We start from the raw sequence: 16243 nt of genomic DNA on the forward strand, positions 1-16243 counted from the left end.
ATGTGCTCCGTATTCGATGGACAAAAGAAAAGGAAGAATTGGAAAGAGCCATTCCATCAAATGCGATTTTGAGAGACTTCGTCAAAGTAAAGCTTGTCCAACTGCAATTCTTGTTTGAACTTAATTCTGCTGACAAATGGAGATGCACAGATGTTCCCAAAAATGTGATCCCAAAACTGATAAAGCTGATTCGCTTGCTTCATTTTCAGCTTTCCTTGATTCGCAGAAGTATTGGCATTGTTATGTATGTTCTTGTGCACATTACAACAGACAACTTGGGTGTGTCTCTGCTGAAGATGTCTGAATACTCAGAAATGACAGGCGCTCTGATGATGGCACAAGGCAGAGACTACAAATGGTTTTGCGAAATATCCTCAGAGTGGGCAAAAGCGAAGACAGAAATGAAAACAAGGAGGAGCACTTTGCAGACGAACAGAAACGATGAAGGAAAAGGCACTCTTGGCGAGTCAAACGAAGCGCCACAGAATGAGAAAGCCGCATCTTCAGGTGGAAAAAGTGTGCATTCAGAAAAAGTGTCTGAAGCATTATTAAAAGCAAATGTTGCGTTGTTGTTGATGGATCTGACACAAAAAGAGAAAGATGCATTCAAATACGAAAGGAAAGATTGTATCAGGTTCCAGGTGCTGATTCATGTTCACCCAAAGTCATTCTCTCACCTTCCGTATTTAACATGTTTGACTATCCAATTGATGCATACGCGATTGAGATATCGTCATCAATGCTCATAGAACAAGGAAAAAGAGTATCATATTTTGAGGCCACTCTCATTTTGATAGTGTCAATCATCACTTTCATCCATATTATGAGGAGCATGGGAGCGAATATCGAAGGACTCCCAAATGACCAAACAGAAGACGAAGAAAACAACAACCAACAAGATGGAAACGAAGAAGTCTACAGGCATTATCATAAAGACGAATCGAGAGAAGAAGGAGTTGGAGTTGGAGTTGGAGAAGGAGGAGAAGGAGTATTTGAAGAGGGAGCTTTCGAAGACAAAATAGAAGAAGAAAGGCAGATAGGAAGAGAAAGACATGGAGAAGAAGAACGAGCGAAAAGGAGAAGCAAAGAAGCCGTCGGAAATGAAGATGGCTTCAGAATTGAAATAAAGCCTCAACAACAACCACACAAAGAAGTCGAATACAAAGAAGAAAAAAAAATGCGACTTGTATTGAAGGCTCTACTGTTCTGTGGACCAGCGATCTTTACGATTTATAACACAACATACTCACTATCGACAAGAAAACTTAGCAGAGTCGAATTCTTCAGTTGCGGCCGAAGCGTTTCAAACTCTTTCAGAGATACAACACAAGTTGTCTGAAAATAAGCGTGAGGAAAAAGTCAACAAGAAGGCAACGAAAATGCTTTAACATCTTTCATTGAAGCAGAAAAGAATGAGATAAAACAGCTTTTTTGCAACTGGAGAAGAAAGTTTTATATTGTCGAACCTGTTGTTGGGAATACAGAAGCTGAAGTGATGAAATACACAAGCGAGTGAGATCAACGTTATACAGAAAGAGAAAAAGAAAGAGAAAGGAAAAGAAAGAGAACTGGATTTGATTTGGATTCATTTTTGGCATTTCAAACAGGCAATGTGAGTCATTTTGACAATATAACATAGAGAGAAAGAAGATGTATAATGTGTGAAGGAAAGGTGCTTCAAGTTGTTTGCCGCAAAGTTGATGAGCCTCCAGTGTCAACAATACGTGAAACCAATATGAAAAAATTGCAGGAACACTTAATTAAAAAGAGAAAGAAAAAAAATGAACAAAAGTTGACGAATATTAAAAATAAACTTTCGAGCAGGTTTTTTGGTTCACAAAAGAAGTCATATGAAGACGATGAAGTGAAATCCTCTTGCAGATTTGCACTTGCAAACGAAGAGGTTTCAGAATAATGTGCGAATAATTATGGTCAGATTCCAACAAAAGAATACATACAAGAGCTAACAAAAATAAGTGCAATACATCCCACTGTTCAGAATCAGAGCAGAGGTTACTATGAAATCCACAGATTCACTCGCTCGCCTGATTCTTCACCTTCTGGGTATGTCTGCGATTTTATCATTCCTGTTCTTACGGCTGATCCTCGCCCTACATTCTGTTATGTGCTTTTTACTCTTCCGCTTTCTATTTCTGAGGTTCTTTCTTCGAAGATATCGTGTAGAGCCGATCATCAAAGAAATTGTTAAGCTTTCTTCGAAGATCACTGTTTGTAAATAAAAGTGGATCGATACAAATTCAAACGAAGAGATGAATTGCAATTGAAAGAACATGTTCACAAAGCATGCAATATCAAAAGAAGAAGAAGAAGAAGATGGAATTAAAGAGAAAGAATATTCGAGAAATACAACAAAAGTTGCGACTATTGAATCGACGGATTGAATGGCTTGCAGATACTCCAAAAAGAGCAGAAGAGGAGTTGGAAAGCCCACTCAGAGCGAAACGATGGCTAAAAGAGATTGTGGAAGGAGAGTACATCGCAGCAAAGGCGATGAAGTTGACTGTTCCACTTCATCCTGGAGCGTATTGGTGCACGGAAACAGAAGCCGAAGCCTGGGAGTGGATCAAAGATGCTGCGAAAGAGAAGCACATATCGTTGGACGATCGCGTTTCAATCACAGAATTCTTTTCTATCAATTCGGATCATTGCTTCTTTGAACGTTTGACTGAACTTCAAACACTGACTAAGTTTCTCATAGGAATGTTTAAGCCGGTGAGGATTTTCGGAAAAATATTGAATGGAGAGTAGAGAATAAAATGATGGGAGATGTTTGAAAGGCTGAAGGAGCTGAAAGAAAACAGAGAGACAATTCAGCGTGTTGTCAAAAGAAGACAAGAATGGACAATGCGACGAGCAATGCAAAAAGAGGCAGAAAGAATAAAGGACCAAGACAGAATGACGTGGGGTTATTAGCACCCTCTCAAAAAAGAGCACAAAGTGTTGATCCGCATGCAGATACCAGCGAGCTTTGATCAAAAGCTCAAGGTTCTCAACTCTCTTACTTTTGAACAGAAGCAAAAGTTGTATCGGTGGCCGAACCGAACGACAAAGATATCAGAAGAAAAAGCATGACAAAGCAGTAATTCGGAAGTTCAAACGAGAAAAGCTGCGAGAGATTAAGGATCGTCTCAGCAAAAAGACATTTTTGACACGATTGGAGAGGAAAGACGAGGAGAAAAAGGAGTTGGACAACTTGAACCATCTTCTGAAGCAAAAAGCAGCACATCTCAAATACCAGAAACAAGAAGAAAAGAATTCCTTCCTGAAGACAATTGACAAATTTTTGAATGGAAGCCAAAGAGGTCGCAGCGAGATGCTTGAAACACAAGCTCTTTTTTCATTAAAAAGAAGGATTAGTTCGAAGGTGAAGAATATCAATTACTCTGTCTTCGTCATCGTCAGCATCCATGTCGCCATCTCTGGTCCTTTCACCTTATTCCTCCTCTTTAAATTCAGAGTCTCCTTTCAGTCATTCATCTGCTCATCCGCTTTTTTTGTCGCCTCATCGTTTGCGATGCCATCACCACCACATCCACTTTCATCATCCCAAAAATCACGGAAAGAGCACACAGAAAACTTAAAATTCTGTATTTAATGCAAAGAAAGCTGTTTCCCCAGAAGAGAAATCGAAACGGAAGCAAATTCCAAAAGCGAAGAACCTAATTTCACCATCTTTGGAAAAGGAGAAGTTTAATAGCGATGAAAGAGACAACCAAATTACATCGAATGAAGAAACTAGCTTTGCTTGGAAGATCTTCCATGCTCAATTTATTGGATCGCAATTCATTATCACCTTCATCTTCATACTCATCATACACTTCTCCTTCTCGCTCATTCTCAACTAGCTATGAGTCCACTTCGTCCATCTGTTCCACTCGTTCGTGTGTTGAGCTTCCGTGGAAGGAGGCTGCAGAGTATTCAAAGTCAGACGAAGAATGGATACTCCATGTACGACATGTCAGAAAGATGGAGAAGAGAATATCCAACAGGCAGCAAAAATAGCAGAGCTGGACAGAAAACAAGAACTGAAAAGAAGACTGAGCGGGAAGCTCAGAAAGGAGCAGAGACTTCTCTTAAATGGATGCAGCATGTGAGCTAGCTCTGCAAGATCAATGACAACATAAGAATAAAGATGAAGATAAAAGAAGAGCGGAGGAAACCTATTTCCGGAGAAGCTAAAGCAGAGGTAAAGAAAGCGATTGATGGACTGAAGCGACAAAAAGAAGAAATGCAGAAGGAACACACTTCAATCGAAAAACAGCGCTCGAAATTGATTGATCAAATTGTTGAGCTGAGAAAGAGAATCAACAAACTATCTTTGTCAACTTCTTTAAAGAAAGAGCCTTATGAAAAGAAGATGATGAAAGTGGAACAAAAAATCCTAAAAAAGACAAGGAGTTGTGAAGAAGAAATTAACCGAGAAATGAATGAAAAGCAAACAAAAAGCAATTTTGCTTAAAACGATAAAAAAAAGCTATCAAAAATTCAACCAGAAGACACTACAAATTTTATTCCTCTTGCAACAATTGCCAGCACTTTGGATTCATAAAAGAAGGAAGAAAAGGTTGCAAAAGCCGAAAACGATTACAAAAAAGATGAAACAAAAACAGATAGAAAGCCAAAAGATGAATTGGAAGAAAATAAAGAAGACACTGAGCTCAAAGAAAAAGAACTATCAAAGCAAACTGAGGAGGAAAAGGGAAATGAGGAAAGCTCAATTCTTAGCAACGGGGATCTGTTAACATCACAACAAACTCAGAAAGAGCCTGAAGAGCAAATATTAGTGAAGACCTATGAAGTTTTTATCGAAGAAGCCACGAGCATAGTGAGCACAGCTACCCAATCAGAATTCATTGAAATAATAGGCACAAGTTTGAAGACTTCGAAGCGTTCATCGACGTCTCCAAAAGACAACGAGGAAGACGACGATGATAACCTTCCATTTTCTCGTCTGTGAAATGGAACAGCCTCTCCGCGAACGAGGCTGTATCCTTCGTCCTGCCTCACATCTTCTATTGTCGCTTCAATGAATCGCAGCAACGATTACGTTTCTCCATCAACACAGGCATCCTTCTTCTCTGCTCTCTCAACGCTGATTTCTGAGCTGCGCAGCGAATACCCTTCTCCACCGCGTTCACGCTCGCCCAGAAAGCCCTTCCTCCTTCTCCTCCATCGCCCCCCTTCTTGAATTATTTGAAATCACAAAGACACAGAGAAAGAAGATCTGGACTCGGAAAAGGGTCAAAGCGGCTCGAAAGAGCAGCAGAAAGGCTGTTGGAGATGATGAGCGAGCGGCTTCGCACTGAATCAAGAGGGAATCTGTAAAAAGGAACAAAAGAAAGCTGAGTCAGCTGAAGAAGATTCTGGATGAAGGTGAATAGGGGAACAAGAGAGACAACGGTCTGAGCGACAGGATTTGGCAAATGGCGATGAAGATGGACTAGATGGGGAGAAGCAGAATTCATCACCATTGGAAAAGAAACAACAGTGACGACTGCTATTCAGGCGGAGACTTGGACGGAGACTTGGATGAGATTGAAATGCTGTGGAAAATTAGGCAGTTGGAGTTGGATCGTTTACGAGATAATCAAAAAGAAGGTTCGTTAACAGATAGCGAACAAATCGAGAAAGACAGAAGATTATGATGAAAATTTATAATTGGTTGAATTATTTGAACAATTGTTTATAAGACGATAAACATTTGAAATGGAAAAAATAAATAAATAAAGTTGCAAGTCGATGCGTGTTGTCAAAATCTGATGAACTCAAAATGTCTGCAATGATACTAATTAAGTGGAACTGGAACCATTATCTTCTTCATCTTCATAATCTTCTTCATCATCATTGTCTTCTTCATTATCTTTTTCTTCTTCTTCTTCGTCTTCATCTTCGTCTTCATCTTTGTCTTCATCTTCGTCTTCATCTTCATCTTCATCTTCGTCTTCGTCTTCTTCATCAGAAAGAATAACAGCTTCCTTCCTTCTTTCATCATCTTCAACATCCCACCTGCAAACATTATTTGGATGATTGAAACTTTGTTCTTCACTTGATTCTTCACTTTCTTCTGTTGTTTCATCTTTTCTTCCAAATAATTCCGATCTTGTATGCTTTTGTTTCTCTCCTTCAAATCTGCCTTGAATTAGAGAAAGTGTCTGTTTCCCAGTTGGAACAGACACGCAAGAATACTTCTTGCTTGTAACTTGCTTTTGTCTTCTCTCGAAGGAAACAGCAACCCTCACTTCACTCCATCTTGTATTCTCTTCTTCGTTGAATGGAGCAGCGAAAATTCTTCCTTCTTCGCTGCTCCATAAAAGATTTAATTTTAAATCTTTAACCCTCAGCTTCGGTGAGACTCTCACCTGAAGCCGAGGGGAGTATGGGAGGAAGTGCCTAATGATGGAGGCACTTCCTATCTCATCTGTTGATGAGCTGAATCTTTTTTTAAAAAAAGAGATTAGCTCATCAACAGATGAGATGTCCTCTCGAGAGTTCTGTGCTTCTCTCGAGAGGACCCCAAACTCTCCATCAACCTCGCTTTTTCCGTGTCCTTCTGCAAAGAAGGAAAGCGAGGTTGATGAGAATTTCTTGAAAATGGAAGATGTGGGATGGAGCACGAAGTGGAGGAATGCTCCATTTCGAAAGTGTGGACCGCAATCAGCCCACACTTTCAGGCATGATCCTGAGTGGAAGTGTGTTTTGGAAATGATGTTTGAAAGAGAGACTTGAAGACAATCAATTGCGTATCTACTGTCTTTTGATAAAACAGTGGAAAAAAAGTGAAAACATTCTTTTTCTATTGTTTTGTTTTGAGTAAAATACGCAATTATCCCAAGGTGGGAAATTTCTTTCTTTTTATAGAAATCTCTGCTTATTTGCGTTTGTTTGATGGGGAGTGTCCAGTTTTGTTTGAAATCAAGCAAAACCAGTACCTCCCCATCCTTCAGCTGATCTGAACAATTATGGAAACATTTTCTTTGCTTTTTTTGAATAATTTCATGAATATTCAAAGTGTGTAATTCATCTTTTTCTTTCTTTGATAATGAATGAGTTTTCATTCTATTTTCCAAACATTCCTTTCTATAGCACAAATTGCAATAATCTGTTCTCTTTTTTGATTTTTTAATATGTCTTGTCATCTTGAAGAATGTTGAAAAACTCATTTTTACACCTATTTCTTTCATCATTTGTTTCCATAACTCGCGTTTGGTTCCAAAATAAATTCTTTCTTCATTTTCAAACCACATATTTCTTCTCAATGGCATTTTATGATCGAATTTGTTATAAACATTTAATTCAAATAATTTCTTGTTGTGGTTTATTAATTGTGATAAATGTTTTGTTTCAAAATCGCTTGTGTTATCGATTGAATCTTCACATTGAATATTAACTTCTAATCTACCATCTTTATCATATATTACAGAATGCTGAATGTTACATATATCATTGTTTATCAAATGATTTAAAACATATTCATTATGCACCCGTACATTGTTTAGAATACAATAATCTAATGAACAATTTGAAGATGAAAACGAGTGGGGAGTGAGGGGAGAGGTGGAGGAAGATGGGGAAGATGATGAAAATGAGTGGGGAGTGAGGGGAGAGGTGGAGGAAGATGGGGAAGATGATGAAAATGAGTGGGGAGTGAGGGGAGAGGTGGAGGAAGATGGGGAAGATGATGAAAATGAGTGGGGAGTGAGGGGAGAGGTGGAGGAAGATGGGGAAGATGATGAAAATGAGTGGGGAGTGAGGGGAGAGGTGGAGGAAGATGGGGAAGATGATGAAAATGAGTGGGGAGTGAGGGGAGAGGTGGAGGAAGATGGGGAAGATGATGAAAATGAGTGGGGAGTGAGGGGAGAGGTGGAGGAAGATGGGGAAGATGATGAAAATGAGTGGGGAGTGAGGGGAGAGGTGGAGGAAGATGGGGAAGATGATGAAAATGAGTGGGGAGTGAGGGGAGAGGTGGAGGAAGATGGGGAAGATGATGAAAATGAGTGGGGAGTGAGGGGAGAGGTGGAGGAAGATGGGGAAGATGATGAAAATGAGTGGGGAGTGAGGGGAGAGGTGGAGGAATAGGAGAAAATTGGTGTTGAAGAATGGAAATTGGATGGAGATGAAGAGATTGATAAATTAAATGGATGAAGTATTTGATGAATTTTGTCAGTGAAATTGTTTGAATGGATTGGTGATGATGAATGATTTATGTTTTGTGTATTTTCTGATGTCTGAATAAAAATTTTGTTTAAATTATATATTATTATATTTATGTCAATTATTTGAGAAACAAACGTGAATGTGTTTTGTTTTATTGAATGATTTTTCTGATTTCCTGTTTTTAACTGTGAAATATTTTATTGACATAGGTTTGCTGTTTTGTATTTCTTTTGCTTCTTTTTGCATGTTGCAAATGAAATCTTCTGAAGTGTTCGTTGTTGTTTTATTTGTCAGAAAATTCATGTCATCATCACTTAAATGATCCACAATTTTGTCTCTTTTTTTCAACGAAGACTGACAACTTTCCGTGGTGTGCTCTTTCAGCCACCATTCACAAAACAAAAAAGAATACAATGATAAAGCTAATATATTTATTAAAAAAACGATTAAAAAAACAAAATGATCAAACGTCTTTTTGTCTTTGGTAGAGAGGGTTTTGATGAATGACAAATCGAATAACCATTCATCCTAAGCATTTTTTTTGCATGTTTAATTTGATTGATAGAACAATTCCATCCGGCTTTTAATAAATCGCAACTTTCAACTGCATTCAGGAATGTTTGCAACAAAAGCGTTTTGTTTTTCTTATCAAAAATATCAAATAGAAATCCGGCGTAAAGCAAAATTTTATTGAATTTCTCTTTGTTAATAAGAAAAAATGATAAATGATAAATATGTTTCTAAATATATTATTTCTACCATTTAATATTTCATTGAAATATTGCAGAACTTCTTTTCCTTTAAAAGAATGTTCCAAGTAATACAACAATAAGATATTTTCTTCGTTTTTAGATATTTGCTTTAAATAAATATCGAGTTGATCACAAATTTGCGATTTTCGACTTGGTGATAATTCTGAAAATGTCATTTTTTGTTTCTTTAAATATTATAATGGTAATATTCCTCTTTTAATTTTGTGATCATTTTTGATCTTTTGTGGGACAAAATTAAAGTCGTGGAACTTTTCAAAAAAATTTAGACATATTCAAGTTTTTGAAATTAAAGGAAAGAACCTTTGAAAAAAATATATGAGAAATGACAAGCAAAATTGACTCGTTTGTCAATTTGCCATTGACAGATTAAAAAGGGGAGGGGAAAAAAATCAAATTTGACAGGCATAACTTGATTGTTTGTGCAATCCAACAAAAGGATTGTGCTTAACTTTAAATATAAAAGCAAACATTAAAATAAAGATCAACAGAAACTAAATCTCTCAAACTTTAATTGTCAAAATAAATAAATAGATAGATATTTCGAGTTATAAATACCCAATTAACGAGTGTGTCAATTTCTGTTCTTTCATTTGAAGGAATTATTTATTAGCAACCTGATAAATAAGCTGAAGCATTCTATTGAAAGCTTCAACCACCATTTCGAGAAGCGCCTGCTTCGCTTCCCCAGCAACGTTACCTTCAATCCCATTGCATTCAACCCACATTTGCTCAAACACACATGCCAAAAACACAAAGTCTCCCAGAGTGAAAAGATGTGCTTTGTCCACAAATACACTTTCACATTTTTCTGTGTTCATATCCTCATTCTTTCTTGTAGATGGGCAACTGATCTCCGATTGTGACCCGCTCTTCTTCCCTTCTTCCTCCCCTTCTCCAGGAACAAACAAAGGATTCAAATAAAACAACCCTGCACCTCCATATGACCCTCTTGCTTTCCCCTTTCCAATCTTCTCCAGCTGCTTTGAATAGCTCAACTGTCCATCTTCAGCTTTCTCCGCCTCATTTCCAGCCTCTCCCAGAACCTTAACACGCTTTCCATCCCATCCAAGCAATGCGTGCTCTTCAACAGCAGATAGCTCTGCAATTGGCAGGAAAGCGGGCTCCTTTGACGAAGGATGAGCCTGGTGCGTGTTCAGACCAAAGCGCAGCAGGAAAGAAGAAAGGATCGTTGTCTGCTGCGGAAGAGGAAGGGACAAAAAGAGGTTAATTTGGTTCAGGAGATGCGAGGAAAAGAAGGATTTAAGAGATGCAAGCGTTGCCAACAAACAATTCAACGTGCAACAATTAGATGGATGCAGAGACAGCTCTGTGCATTCTTCACCAGAATGAGAACAGTTATTGGCACTAAGCCATTCACTCCCTTTTCCTTTCGAATTGCAACTTGTCTGTCTGTGAGCAAATATCGAACTCTCATACACCTTTTCATTGAACGTATCATGAACGCATGCATGCAAATTCTCATCCATTGAAAAAGTTGGCGAATAACGCAACTCTGAACGGGATCGCGTGAGAGATGTGATGCAGATCGGAATATCACCTGGAGGCGGCGTAACAGAAGCAACATATTCCCGCTCGAGAAGATATTGCAGCAAACTAAAAAATCAGACATTCATTTCATAAATGAAAAAAAAAAAATACAGTGCATTCGTTTTCCCAGATGAAATAACACCGAATGAAAGGAAACAAAAAACACAAAAAATAAAAAAAAAAAAAAAAAAAAAAAAAAAAAAAAGATTTTTTGATATTCAAATGGGAATATACATATATGCCCATTCCCCAAATATTAAATATTCTCATGAACAACAATCAAGCAAATAAATGAATGCAAACTCTTCTTCAGTCACTTCGTGCTTCACTTTCTCTTTAATAGCTGAAATCGTCTCCTTGCTGAACATCCCCATTTCCTTCGCTAATTGAACAATAAGCTGCCTCACAGAAGTCGAATGGTCCTCTCCCAAATTGAACACTCTCAGCAAGTCTTCCACTGCAACTGACGAACTGCCAGACAAACCCGTAGTCAAACTCGTTTTCTCGCTTTTCTCTTCTTCTGCACTTCTTTCTTTCGAGAGCGCCAATTCTTTCTCTTTTCTCATCTGGCTCCTCAATCGCTCTGCTCTGTCCAAGCTCAGGCATATTCCATCCACAATGTCCCTCACATTCGTATAATCCCTTCTGAACGACCCGTCCCCATACATCGTCACTTTCTCCTTCCCTTCTGAATGCAGCATCCGAGTGAAGCAGGGAATCGCCATGTCAATCCGCCCCATTGCCGAGCTGCCCAGCACCTCGCCATCAACAGTGAAAAATCGGAGCCCTGTGAAGACAGGTGGAATTGGCGAGTGCGCAAGCACTGAAGATGGAATGAATGTGGACACGGGAGGAGAAGGAGGCGCTGTTGTTGATATCATGGGAGTGTGGGTTAATTTCGATATAAATTCAGCGGCTTGCCTTTCGTTTTCAACCTTTTGTGAAACAAGGAAGGAAGAATGCAAAAATGAAAAATGAAAAATGAAAAAAAGACTCAACAATATCCTCAAGTTATCTTACAACCACAAATAAATATACAAAAGCATTCAACTTTCTCACTCACACATCTCTTCACACTTTTGTATCCGCGTATATGCATTCAGGTGGCCCAACGCAAAGATGCTCTGCACAAAGTCCGTCTTTCATCTTTCCATACACAGAACTTGAAGAGGCATACACAATGCTCTGTGTGCCCCACCCTTCTCCTCTCTTCCCATCGCTCCAGTCTCCCACAGCCAGCTCAAACACATTTTGTGTCGTCAACACATTTTCTGATCTGAAAAGCTCCGGATACAGCATCGACGACCGAACACCAGCACGCGCTGCCAGATGAACAATATACGGAATGCGCACTTTCGTTTTCGATTCTGAATGAATCTGGCTATTGTCATTCGCTTTGTCCTCTGAAACAGGACATTTCACTCCAGTGACATATTTGTATGCTTTTTCAATTTTCGCGTGAAATCCTTCTTTGTCTCGCAAATCGTGGTAAATGAACACAAAATTCGTCAAAAGCGATATAACCCCTGTTCCGTTGCTGTCTTCACTTCCTGCCTCTTTCTTTTCTCCTCCTCTCTCTTCTTTCCATCTCTTCCCTCCAACCGCACGAGCCACTTCTTCCAGCCTTGCAATCGCATGTTCCTTGATTGACGATGAATAAAAATCATTCAGCGAGTCAACTGCAATCACAGCAACCCCGCTCATCAGAAGTCTGTGGCACACCCAAGACCCAATAAAGCCAGCTGCTCCTGTCACAAGCGCAATTTTTGGCGGATCGCTTGACTCAATTGAGGACGACTGCGCAACAGACACGCTCTCATTATCAACAGAAGAAGTCAAAAGCGAAGCTGGGAGGAATAAAGAAGGAGGCGGTATGGGGCGGAGCAAGAAGGCCAACGACTCCGATTCCTTCTTAATCGCTTCCCTTTCCTGTTGTTTGCCATTCTCCTTCTCTTCCTTCTCTTCCTTCTCTTCCTTCTCGGCTTTTCTTTCGCCTTCTTTTCCGCTGCAATCGTTTCCCCGCGCACACACACATGAAGGCAAGCGCAGCGCATTCACAGCCGCACGCAATTCCCTCAGCGAATCAAAAAGCCTCGCTTTTGGCGCTCAGCAGGTAGAATCCTCTCAATCATACCTAAAAGAGCAGTGGCATCTGTTTTGACCGACTTGAGATCAGGCTCATCCTTTGTGAATGTTTGGCACAGAGAATAAACGAGCGAATGAAAAGTGGAAGAACCCGAAGAACCCGAAGGAGCAGAAGCAGAAGCAGAAGCAGAAGCAGAAGCAGAAGCAGAAGCAGAAGCAGAAGCAGAAGAAAAAATCTGTCAGTTTCTGATTCCATTCAGAAAATTCTGTCATCTTTTTCGAAACAATCTCAACCAGTGAAAGCGGTGCAACACAAATCCCAGACGAAAGAGGGAACACCTCATTTTCTGAACCACAACTCGAGGAACTCCGTTCTTTTCCTTCCGAACTCGCTTTCCCCGCCGTTTCCACGCTGCATCCATTGCCCCCATCCTTCACAGCCTCCACTTTGTATACGCAACTCCCCTCCAGAAAGAAGAAAGCACATTCTTCTTGTTTCTTCTCAGTCTTCTGCGGAATTCCCGGCCAATGAAACTCCTTCCCGCCACAACATCTGACCGATTCACACAAACAAATCCCTTTTTCTGCTTTTCCATTCTTTTCAACCCCAGTCCACGGCAATGCACTCACAGGCAGCCACGCATCTCTTGCACAGTTCTTCATGCAGTAGACAAACGGATTTATCAGATCCAACGAAGACAAAACAGATGAAGACTCCAATGGCAATTTTTGTTCCTTCCCCAGATATTGCTCAACAAGCTCATCAATCAGTGTTCCAAGCAACGGATACGCTGCCTTCACTGCTCCAATCGTTGCAACACAGCCCTTTTCATCTCCTTCTTTTCCTTTCTTTTCCTTCTCTTCTATTGAGAATTCTGCTCCTTTCACTTTCTTCTTCATTTCCTCCACCGCTTCCCATATCACATCCATCCCTCCTTCTCTTTGTGTATTCTGCTCAGTCAGCGTGCCCGGGTGCGTCATCTCGTTCAGCAGAAGCCTGGGGTAATGTTTCTCATGCAAGTTCTACTCATTTTCACATCCACACATATTCACAAAAATAAATGAATAACACACCAAAAATCATCATTTGCATTTTAAAAAAAAATGAAATCACACACACACACACACACACACACACACACACACACAAATAAAAAAGAAAGATAGATAGAAAAGAAAAAAGTTTGATAATCACAAAATAATAATCACATAATTATTCTCAAAACCCCAACATACATATTTAACAAGAAGGAACGTAAGCTCTGCGCTAAATTGAACAATTCGAAGCTTCTCAACTTCGTCCTTCTCCAACTCTGCCTCTTTTCCAATCCGGAACAGCCATCTGCTGCGTCCAGTTGCACCGCCGCTCAACACTGCCCCACACGAATCCTCCGCCTTCGATTCCTCACATTTGCTTTGCCCTCCACAGCGAACAATATTCTCGGTGAGCGGGTAAACAAGCGGATGCGAGTTTTCGCTTCGCGATGAATCAAATGACGGAAGATGCACAACAACATTCTGGCACCCTACAAAAAGCGCGCTCAAATACGCAGCAACCCCTTCGCCTTGGCGAGATCTTGGCTTCAGTCAAAATTTGAGGTTGTGCAAATTTTAATATCAAACAATAAAATTCACCCAATGATTCACAAAAATATTTATAAAAAAATTATTTTTTTAACAAATAAAGAAAGAATAGAATGAAACAATAAACACATACCATTGCACTCAGCAGCATCTCCTTTATCGAACAAATAGAAGCTGCCAGCGAATTAACTTCCAGCACTGTCAAAATCGCTGCCAACAGCAAAAGCTCTTTCGAAATCTCCATCTTTTCCTAACAGACATTTCAAAAAAAAAAAAAAAAAAAATGCCAAAGATAAAACTTCATCAATAATAACAAAAATAATGAAATCAAATTCGAAACCATCGGCATTTTATTTCGTGTGTATATTTTGAATGAAGCCCCAAGTTTTTTGTGCGGAAAATGCCTCTGCACCAATCCCAACGCTCTTTCAAAATACTCCTTTTCCAAAGCACCGCGGCAATCAATTGCGCAATCACATGATGCATCTTTAACTCTGTTTTTCGAAAACACCGCTTCGAGGAAGCAGTCCACAAGAATCACGTTTCGAGGCTTCGACGCAAATGCCGGCAAAAACGAAGTTTCTCTTCGAAGTCCAGGTTCCAATCCACAAAACACCATTTCAACAACAACAAAAGCACAAAAACACAAGCACACCCAAGCTGAACTGGAAATGGCAAGGACAAATAATTCTGCGGATGCTCTCCAAATGCTTTGTAGAATTCGCTCGAAAGTTCTTTATTCATCGTCAAATCGGAAATAAGAAGATTCAATCAAAAATCTGATTTGATCATGCCCATTTTAGGAGTATCTGTTCAAAACAAATTGGGATAAAATTTTATCCTTTTCCAATTTTGTTCCACACAATATTTCCTATAATTTTTTTCTCAACTTTTGAATTTTTCTGAATTTTTTTCATTGTTACAGAAGATTTATTATGAAATAATTGCAGAAAAAGTTGTGAACAAATCCTTATTATTTTTCAAAAAACCAAAAATTTCGTCCCAAATTTGGAACCATCACAATAGTTGGGCATCCCGCATTTTCAATGGGAATCAATAAACACAACAGTGAAAAGAAACATTTTCATCAAAAATTCTCATATCTTTCAGAGGTGATAATGAAAAATCTGATTTTTGTGAATTTTGACAGAATCATTCATTCATCAAAACAGACAATCACCAATATCAAAAGTTAGTGTTCAAAATGAATAACTCACTTTGGACTGTTTGAAAGATATGTGGGTAATTGTTATTGAAATAATATTTTGGATGTTGATAATTTTTGTGTGAAGTTTTGTTGTGATTGGTTTCAAATGATCACTGAGAAGAAACAATACCGTACAAAGATATCTTCATCTTTCTTTCATCTTGTGCATAAGCTACTGTTATAGCTGTGATGTATTTCACATGTCAATGATTATTTTCAAGATTGTGACAAAAAGACTATTGAAATCTACACCCAAAAAACAATACAGTCAAAACAGGAAATAATCACATCGAGCACAAACACATTTGTTTATTATAACATTTTTTGAATTTATTTCCATTTATTTTTCATTGCATGTAATCACAGGACCAAATATATAAAATTGCATTTTGTCTCTTAATGGGTTCATTTTTGGAGATATGATATTTCAAATATAGATCCAACCGGACCGGATCAGTGATATTGATTTATTTATCCATGCTACTGCGATACACGATATTTCAATAAAAAGTTATAGAAGAGCTGTGGTATGAGATTTATGGACAGCAGCATTGCTTTTGTTTCATTGTTTATTGTGAGGTGATGTGCAATGTCTATGAACAATTATATAAATAAATGATGGAATACAGTACTATAGTCTTTGTTATTGATAAATCGTGAATGCATAAGTAGTTTGATAAATTAATGATGAGGAAACTGATGTATATGTCCGGTCGATCTATATTTGAAATATCATATCTCCAGGAAAATTGATAGTTTTAACCATGTTTTAAGTCAATAAGTGTTATCAGCATTGTGAATTGACATGTGTGAATTGACATGCGTGTATTGAAAAAATTATTATCAATATTTTTCTTATATCAAAGTTTAA

The 16243-nt window shown here is 38.7% G+C and overlaps 6 protein-coding genes across 6 annotated transcripts; 4 read left to right on the forward strand and 2 right to left on the reverse strand.

The window, feature by feature from the left end:
* Nucleotides 1-242: 242 nt before the first annotated feature.
* Nucleotides 243-1339, forward strand: MONOS_14949 (uncharacterized protein; the record flags this gene model as incomplete). The annotated part of the gene is made up of 2 exons (XM_067867792.1): nucleotides 243-693; nucleotides 798-1339. The coding sequence occupies 2 exons, from the start codon at nucleotides 243-245 to the stop codon at nucleotides 1337-1339; spliced, it is 993 nt and encodes a 330-aa protein (XP_067732613.1).
* A 965-nt stretch (nucleotides 1340-2304) lies between these two features.
* Nucleotides 2305-2769, forward strand: MONOS_14950 (uncharacterized protein; the record flags this gene model as incomplete). Its single annotated transcript, XM_067867794.1, has 1 exon — nucleotides 2305-2769. One exon carries the CDS (start codon nucleotides 2305-2307, stop codon nucleotides 2767-2769), a length of 465 nt encoding a protein of 154 aa, XP_067732614.1.
* Nucleotides 2770-3868: 1099 nt separating this feature from the next.
* Nucleotides 3869-4120, forward strand: MONOS_14951 (uncharacterized protein; the record flags this gene model as incomplete). The annotated part of the gene is made up of 1 exon (XM_067867795.1): nucleotides 3869-4120. The coding sequence occupies one exon, from the start codon at nucleotides 3869-3871 to the stop codon at nucleotides 4118-4120; it is 252 nt and encodes an 83-aa protein (XP_067732615.1).
* A 1690-nt stretch (nucleotides 4121-5810) lies between these two features.
* MONOS_14952 (uncharacterized protein) lies at nucleotides 5811-6696 on the reverse strand (the record flags this gene model as incomplete). Its single annotated transcript, XM_067867796.1, has 2 exons — nucleotides 5811-6571; nucleotides 6687-6696. The coding sequence occupies 2 exons, from the start codon at nucleotides 6694-6696 to the stop codon at nucleotides 5811-5813; spliced, it is 771 nt and encodes a 256-aa protein (XP_067732616.1).
* Nucleotides 6697-7352: 656 nt separating this feature from the next.
* MONOS_17215 (uncharacterized protein) lies at nucleotides 7353-8097 on the forward strand (the record flags this gene model as incomplete). Its single annotated transcript, XM_067870113.1, has 2 exons — nucleotides 7353-7359; nucleotides 7547-8097. The coding sequence occupies 2 exons, from the start codon at nucleotides 7353-7355 to the stop codon at nucleotides 8095-8097; spliced, it is 558 nt and encodes a 185-aa protein (XP_067732617.1).
* Nucleotides 8098-9547: 1450 nt separating this feature from the next.
* On the reverse strand, nucleotides 9548-14784 carry MONOS_17216 (putative NAD-dependent epimerase/dehydratase family protein; the record flags this gene model as incomplete). Its single annotated transcript, XM_067870114.1, has 8 exons — nucleotides 9548-10562; nucleotides 10800-11431; nucleotides 11574-12592; nucleotides 12631-12817; nucleotides 12876-13604; nucleotides 13818-14162; nucleotides 14299-14415; nucleotides 14506-14784. The coding sequence occupies 8 exons, from the start codon at nucleotides 14782-14784 to the stop codon at nucleotides 9548-9550; spliced, it is 4323 nt and encodes a 1440-aa protein (XP_067732618.1).
* Between the last annotated feature and the right edge of the window lie 1459 nt (nucleotides 14785-16243).

The sequence above is a fragment of the Monocercomonoides exilis genome (genome assembly GCF_001643675.1).
Source record: "Monocercomonoides exilis strain PA203 chromosome Unknown scaffold9-1957334, whole genome shotgun sequence".
Lineage (NCBI taxonomy): Eukaryota > Preaxostyla > Oxymonadida > Polymastigidae > Monocercomonoides > Monocercomonoides exilis.